This window comes from Physella acuta, unplaced genomic scaffold, assembly GCF_028476545.2.
Source record: "Physella acuta isolate Inbredline_101_S28 unplaced genomic scaffold, ASM2847654v3 ptg000464l, whole genome shotgun sequence".
NCBI classification, from domain to species: Eukaryota; Metazoa; Mollusca; class Gastropoda; family Physidae; genus Physella; species Physella acuta.
In genome coordinates, this window is record NW_026731983.1 from 951,664 (window position 1) to 959,564 (window position 7,901).

The following is a 7,901-nucleotide window of genomic DNA, read 5'->3' on the forward strand; positions in this document are numbered from 1 at the left end:
AAACATTTGCATTTCAATATAACAATTAAATCTTTTCAATTTTTTTTTCAATGAAAAAATAAATAAGAAATTGTGGCGTTGCTTGTGATATCTAATATGGGTTTGAGCTTCTATAGATGTTTTATAAATTGTGTTGATCAGTGGAGATGATAAGTAATTTAACAGGAGACGCTCGTTTGGTCTTATTTCGTGTTATAGAATTGGTTGACGATGTCTACACATGCTACGTTGTATTTCTTTCAGTAGTGTTCAGCCTTGAGACAAAGTTGGGCGTGGTGTATTTACAATGATTAAAAGTTTTAAAAAATGAGATAAAAAAAAGACTTGTTTTCCAATTGTTTTCAATGGGTGAATCAAGCAGTGGTAATTATGCATACATTACAGAAGTTTCGGTCATAATTTAGCCGCTTATTAATCTCATATAAAATAGCCTCTATGGGCATTTAAGAGAATTGGAAAACGTGAAAGGGTAACAACATATAGAAATTTAACTCACTTCAAAATTAACTAAACACACACACTCACACACACTCACACACACACACATACACACATATATATATGCATATATATATATATATATATATATATATATATATATATATATATATATATATATATATATATATATATATATATATAACTGTGACCTATATAGAAATCAAAATATCATAGTCTATTAATATCCCCAAAGTGTTAATAACATGTATTGCTTTATTATAGTTTCATCATAGTTTATAGTTTATCATAACTGTTATTGGTTAAATGATTTTTCATACAAAATATATTAATCAGATTTTTTGAAAGCGCATCATTTTTTTATGGTACAGATAATTTAATGTTACGATAACTTTCAATTTAAATAAACCTGTGATGTTTTATTTTTTAGTTTATCATTTTAGCTACAAACGTGTCAGTTAGTTTAAACAAATTTTTACATCGTACGTGCATGATTAAACATGTATAACATTCATACGTACCAACGTATAAGCACACATACACGCTCTCTCTCTCTCTCTCTCTCTCTCTCTCTATATATATATATATATATATATATATATATATATATAGAGAGAGAGAGAGAGAGAGAGAGAGAGAGTGAGTGAGTGAGAGTACAACAGTGCTACACAGTTGTACGCAAGACAGGGGTTTTATTCGTTCCGTAACGTATGTCAAAATGTTTGTATTTCAAAACAATTGTTTCTATTTTATGAAATGCCATGAATTCGTTTGAGCCCTTAATGTGCTACAGCCGCTTCTTTATTTTACGTAGCAATAATAAGAAAAATGTATTTATAACTACCAACTGTTGCATAAAACATAATACATGAGAATGTGAAAAAATTAACTGCTTTTATAAAGTGTATATTCAACGGAAATCAGCTAGGACCCAGCTGTGTAAAACAAGCGGATTAACTAAGTCTCCCCACTATCGTTTTAATATATTTTGTTGTCTCCCCTGTGGCACATCAGTATTTGTAAGTATTCGTAGAGACGCAAACAACTGCAGCGAGCAACGCGTCGTGTTTCAGATAGCCCACACCGTCTCTGACAATGTGTGTGCACCAGCCAATGTACCAATCCCAGTAGCGGCTGTTCAAAGCTTGTTAACAGAACGTTTTTTTTTAATATTGTGTTAATGCAGAAGTTGTGCACAAACAATTCATTTGGTGTTCCCGTTTTGTGTTAAAAACTCAATCTGTAATAAAACAAAGACTTGATTTAATCTGATGCCCATGTAGACGATCACCCATCATAGGTAGGCTCACTAATTAATCTAATGTATGTATGTTTTACGTAATTTCCACTTCACATATAGATACTATTTCATATTGATCTATCTTTTCCAAAACAATTTTAGCTCGGAATGTTATTGTTATATATATATATATATATATATATATATATATATATATATATATATATATATATATATATATATATATATATATATATATAAATATATACATATATATATATATATATATATATATATACTAGCCACCCCCGCGCGTTGCCGCGGGGATAGAAGAAAGTTTGACGAAATATATTAGAAGGAATTCACCAACGCGTGAAATTATATGTTCTTAGACGCGTGACCTTTTTTTCTAAAAATGAGTTATTTAAATGTAAACAATACCTGCGCTTGGATCATAAATATCAGGACACGGGTTTACATACACTACTGCATGAAAACCTTGAGTGTACATTAATCACTCGCCGAAATAATATGGTAGAACACACTTCGGTGACCGCCCCTGTGTCAGAGACGTAGAGGGGCGCTCTCAGGGCCCCCACCCCCCGATTACACTACTGCATAGGCGCGACGTACGACCCCTGGCTCCTTAAAACTAACAGGCGCCATCGGCCAAATAGCATCCCCTTAATAATGATGCAGATTTCGTCATTCGCTAAAATGACACAAATGAATAGGATTTTTTTCTGTAACACGTAAAAAAATTATGTGACGTGTTTTAAATATCAGTGTGACTGATGCAATATGCTAGCGTTACTAATGGTCTATTATTAGATGCTCGATCTCAATTTCTGACTGGATTATCTAATAATAGATGCTTATTGCATCATTCGCAAAGTGACGAAACTCTACAGTAGGCTCCTCCGCATATTCAAAAAGTTATTTTTTCATCTTTCGCAATTGACGAAACTTTACAGAAGGATTTCCTCGCGTTACAAAGTTATTTTTAGAAGCCTGTCGTAGTTTTACCGCTGAATATAGTAGTACCCCTTACTCGCTATGCAGGACGCTCGATTAACGGATGCCAAGTGCCAACATAGTCGCTCTAAAACTCTGGGCGCCAAACCGTGTATTGACGAAAGTTGTACCCTATATGGCGCCGCCTATAAGAAACCTTAGTTTTCTTTTTCGCAGAAATATTCTCGGGAGTATTCTCGTCTACTTCCTAAAGTTTCATGGCACTCGGCGCCGCCCTTGCAATATTAAACAATATTTTTTTGCAGAACCCTACCATTGAGTGATCTAATCATCTCAGTTTCATGGTACAACGATGAACGGTGAGAAACCGAAATAGACTTTAATTTTTATAAACCGTATATAGAGAAAAATCGCAGCCTCCCGTGGCGCCGCCCTTGCGAAATTAAAAAAGGATTTTTTTTACAGAACCCCTTCCCTGAATTGTTCTAATTAACTCCCCCAAAGTCTCATGGCTATCGGATAAAGGTGTCACACCAAAATCGACTTTTTTAATATACCGTATATAGAGGAAAATCGCACCCTCCCGTGGCGCCGCCCTTACGAAATTAAAAAATATTTGTTACAGAACCCTTCCCTAGAGTGTCATAATGAACTCCCCAAAGTCTCATGACTATCGGATGAACGATGTCAAACCAAAATCGACTTTTATTTTTATATACCGTATATTGAGAAAAAGAAATTGCGCCTTGCGGGGGTGCCACCCCGGCAAATTTGATTTTTTTTTCAGCAGAAACATCCCCAGGGATATTTTCAACAAATTACCAAAGTTTCACGGCAATGTGATGAGAGGTTTAGTAATGCACAAAGGACAAACAGACAAACGGACAAACAGACACACACACAAACATACATTGCTTTATATATATATATATATATATATATATATATATATATATATATATATATATATATATATATATATATATATATATATCAATGGATATGGCTTAATGCTATTATGGCTACATCCGTACTAAAAAATATAAATGGTGCTTTTCCTTAGGTCGTTATATTCTCATTCGAACATCTTTCGCGATTTTTTTTTCAAACAACTCGATTTCACTTAAGACATAGCGGTCCATTGGGCGGCTAAAGTAGAGTTTAAATGTTTATTTTCCTCTGCGTATAAAAGGATGGTGTAGTCAGTACTATGCACAGCCAACTTAATGTTCCCCAACTTGAGTCAGGTCCCATCCAAACTCGACACATTCGAGCTAGCTGCCAAACGAGTTTTTCTTGAAACGATAATATATTTTGGAAATGTTGTTTTGTATCTGTAATTCAAGCCCGCTAACTGTCTTAATATATTGCTTTTTATCTATTAGTCTACATTTTCACAGAGAGAAGATCTAAATATGGCTGAACCTGTTCTTTCAAGCAAGGTGTGTTTGCAATTTATTCCACGCGCTTAAATGTGTCTTCCGTTGAAAGATACAGAATATTTAGTAACCACATTATACATATTTTATCAGCCACAATTTATTTTTTAAAACAAAGTTTTTTAAATAAATTATTTGAATACGTCATTCTATTTTTTTATGTATAAACATAACAATAGATACATTTTTTTAATGCATATATTTTAGATATCAAGTGATATTCATCTTCTTCTAGTTGGAAAATCTGGAAATGGTATAACATCCATAGTAAACACAATTTTGTGGAAGAATCCTCCATGTCATTCAACCTTGGATCAGATAACTAAGGAAATAAACACTTACAATGGAATAATTGGTACACAAAAATGTATTGGGAGAAAACTAACTGTCATAGACACTGCTGGCATTTGTGAAACTAAAACAAAAGTTGCAAGAACAAATCTAATTCAGAACATGTCAAAAGCCATGGAAATTAGCCCCAACGGTTTCAATGCAATTGTCATTGTTTTAAAATATGGCAGTAGACTATCAGAGGAAGATAAAACTATATTCCGATTTATAAAATCAATATTTGGTGAACAAGTATACACAAAATATTGTATCTTAGTAATGACCCATGGTGATAATTTCAAATGTCAAAAAGGAAGTTTGAAACTCAGTAATTTTGAAGAATGGATCAGAAACCAAACGGGTACGTTTGAAACGCTTTTACGTGACTGCTGTAATCGAATAATTTTGTTTGACAACTACAGCGAAGACGAAAAAGAAACACTGACTGATCAACTCGTTTTATTAATTGATACGTTAAAGGCAACTCCATATACAATGGGTGATTATCAACGCGCTGCAACATCACGGCTTTCGATTTTAAAAGAGTTGAAAATACCTCGTTGGAGAGAGAAGATTTTTAAATCTAAACAAAGCCTATTTAATGATTTCATAAAAGCTAACCGTCAAGATAATGACAACATAATTTTAGATTTAGAAATAATACATTATTTAGCGAAACAACTGCAAGAAAAATTTACCCAAAAATTAAAGGGCACAGATATCAAATTGGAAGAAATAAAACTTATTGAAGAATTCATAGACAAAATAAGTAAAGATCTACTTAAATACAAAGATAAAAAGCAATGTGATATTGAAAGTGCCAGAAACATTCAGAAGGCGGAAAAAGAAGAAATGGAAACTCGGTTAATCAACCTTCAAGATGAAATTAAAACATTAAAAGCAACCATAACTTTAACTAAAACATCAGAAAAATGTTTGATTGCTGAGTGTACAAAATCGAATGAAGCTGTAAAAATAGGAAAACAAAAAGAAGAAAATCTTTGTCTAGAATTAAAGAAAAAACAAGATGAAATACAAAAACAGCTTAACGAAATTAAAATACTGAAAGAAAAATTAGAAGAAGGAGAAAAAAATATTACGCAAAGTGAAGAGAAACGAAAACAAGCAGAAGAAAAAGTTGAAAAAACTGAAACCTTACTTCGAATAGAGTTAAAACAAACACAAACGCATGTATGTACAATTAATAAGCTTACCGAGCAAATTCAAATTGAAGAACTAAACGTTGAAAATTTAGAGAAAAGGATTGCTCAAGAAAAACAAACGATTTTAGAAAATCAAAATGAGTTAAGTCATTTAAACCAGGAATTGCAACTAAGGCTGAAAGAAATTCAAAGCTTGAACGAAAACATACGTAATAAAGATCATAAAATTATCGAGGCAGAAGAAACACACACCACTGAGAGTCGAAATGCGAAAAAAAAATATAAAGAAATGAAAGAAAAATATAAATCAGATTTAAAAATATCTCAAGAACAAATGGAAAAGGCCAGGGTAAATTACATAGAAGATCTAAAAAAATTGTCACAGCAACACAGAGAAGAGATACCCAGGTCAGAAATAATACCCAATGCTACAATTGAGAGATTGACACAAGAATTGAACAAAGAAATCGATCTCTTACAAAAGACAAAAGAACAAATATCAGGTTTGGGAAAATTGCAAGAAGAAATAAAACTACATAAGGTAAATGAACTCAAATTGGAAAATGAAAACAAACGTTTACAATCGGAAAATGCGCGTTTGCAAAAGGAGGTATATAATACTATTTTTTTTTCAAATATATTGTAGCAGCGTAGCGTATTCTATAGCTTGTAGCATGTAGTGTAGCGTGTTGAGTAGTGTAGTGTACTAGTGCATAGTATTGCGGCTTAATGAGAAGAGTGGTGGGTTGCAGAGTTTTTTCGAGGTATCCCCTCCCCCGAAAATGTCTATCACCCCCCTCCCCCTTCCTGGACGAAATATAATTCATAAATAGAAATTATTTACTTTTTTCAGATTGACAAGTTTCGTCAAAATCGAACTAACAAGCCGAAAGAAGAAAACAAAACCAAAATGGTAATTATTAACGCTCTAAGAACACACAAAAAAATAATAATTTGCATTATCTGATCGTCCTATCTAATCTATCTGATCTCATGTCACTGATTTTATATTTTCAGATCTGGCCAAGAACTGTCTCGTGTCGTATAGTTGTTTCTTCTATGGTCACGTCTGTTCTTGTTGTATGTTATCTCTTCTTAACTCGTCTTTCCTGAGCTGATCTCCTGCGTGTTTTTTGTTCTTTTCTTGATTTGTATAGTCATCGAAAACTATCATTGATATATTATATCATCATATGCCATTGATCTTTTTAAAAAATAATATACCTAATTTGTTTCACTTGTGTTTCATGTCAAACCTACTTTATTAACAGGATAAAGACCAGAACTGTAGTAACATGTAAGACTATGAACTGTTTTACACCATAGCGATTGAGTTCTTATGTCCATCACCTTTTTGGAGAAAGTCGGAGTTTCATCACACGAGCCTTATACAAAGAATGAAGAACTAGTTGTTTCACTCTTTGAGGAATATTTAAAATGGATGCTAGGCTGTGGATGTTTTTATTTTATATTCCTCTATTGGCAATTTTACAGGTTTTACAGATAGGTGATGCAATAATTGACACTTTCCTTGTCGTACGCAAATGACGTAACATATTTGCATAATATGTATCCTAAGTATTAGATAATATAATATAATTTTTATATCATATATTCTAAGAAAATGTATGTATTTATTTAGCCAGATTCGATCCAAACCCTTCATGATTATATGAATACAACAGTAATTGTAGTGTTTTGCACTTCTTAACAGCGTCGTAGAAAGACTCAAAAAGCGTTACATAAAGAAAGATACAATCAAACAGTAATGGCATAGTACACAGCTTGTATAGAGAACGCAATATATACTACCAGCCGACCCGCGGCATATCATATGCCGCTATTTAGTTGTTTTATTTTCTACTTTTCAGTAATTCATAATTTGTGAATTCGACAGTACCAATGCTGCCACTGAAAATATATTTGCTTTAAAACACTACCCCCCCTTTCCCCTAACACCGACCCTACACCCCCCCCCCCCCCCCCCCCCCCGTGAAAGCAGCCTCCTCTTTGTTATTTCTTAGTTACCTCCTGTAAGTATAAAATCGAACTAAGTTATTGCTCCTAATAGAAATTCGGCTCTACGGCTCTACGATTTGTAAACATTTAGCTATGTAAACATTTAGCGTGACCACAGCTCACCAGACAATGTGGGGGTGGGGTGGTAGTGATAGTGATAGAGAGAAAGGGATGGGACTGCAAGGAGGCGCTTGCAGCTTGTTTTCTAACGGCTCCCAGAAGAGAATTATATATATAGACTAGGCATACTGCCTAGCTTCGCTTAGGTTTTCAAAA

General features: G+C 33.4%; 1 protein-coding gene across 2 annotated transcripts; it reads left to right on the plus strand.

The window, feature by feature from the left end:
* Positions 1-1,611: 1,611 nt before the first annotated feature.
* Positions 1,612-7,512, plus strand: LOC131943669 (CAP-Gly domain-containing linker protein 1). 2 transcript variants are annotated; one of them, XM_059303878.1, is made up of 5 exons: positions 1,612-1,759; positions 4,075-4,116; positions 4,321-6,216; positions 6,460-6,519; positions 6,878-7,512. In XM_059303878.1, exons 2-5 carry the CDS (start codon positions 4,090-4,092, stop codon positions 6,905-6,907), a joined length of 2,013 nt encoding a protein of 670 aa, XP_059159861.1. In that variant the 5' UTR covers positions 1,612-1,759; positions 4,075-4,089; the 3' UTR covers positions 6,908-7,512. The 2 variants fall into 2 exon arrangements, with proteins under 2 accessions (XP_059159861.1, XP_059159862.1); XM_059303879.1 differs by lacking the exon at positions 1,612-1,759 and having other exon boundaries at positions 4,061-4,116.
* Positions 7,513-7,901: the final 389 nt, after the last annotated feature.

Coding starts and splice junctions, on each gene's coding strand:
- LOC131943669 (XM_059303878.1), top strand. CDS start 4,090: ATGGCTGAACCTGTTCTTTCAAGCAAG. Junction 6,217..6,459: donor ATGCGCGTTTGCAAAAGGAG/GTATATAATACT, acceptor TACTTTTTTCAG/ATTGACAAGTTTCGTCAAAA. Junction 6,520..6,877: donor AAGAAAACAAAACCAAAATG/GTAATTATTAAC, acceptor CTTTATTAACAG/GATAAAGACCAGAACTGTAG.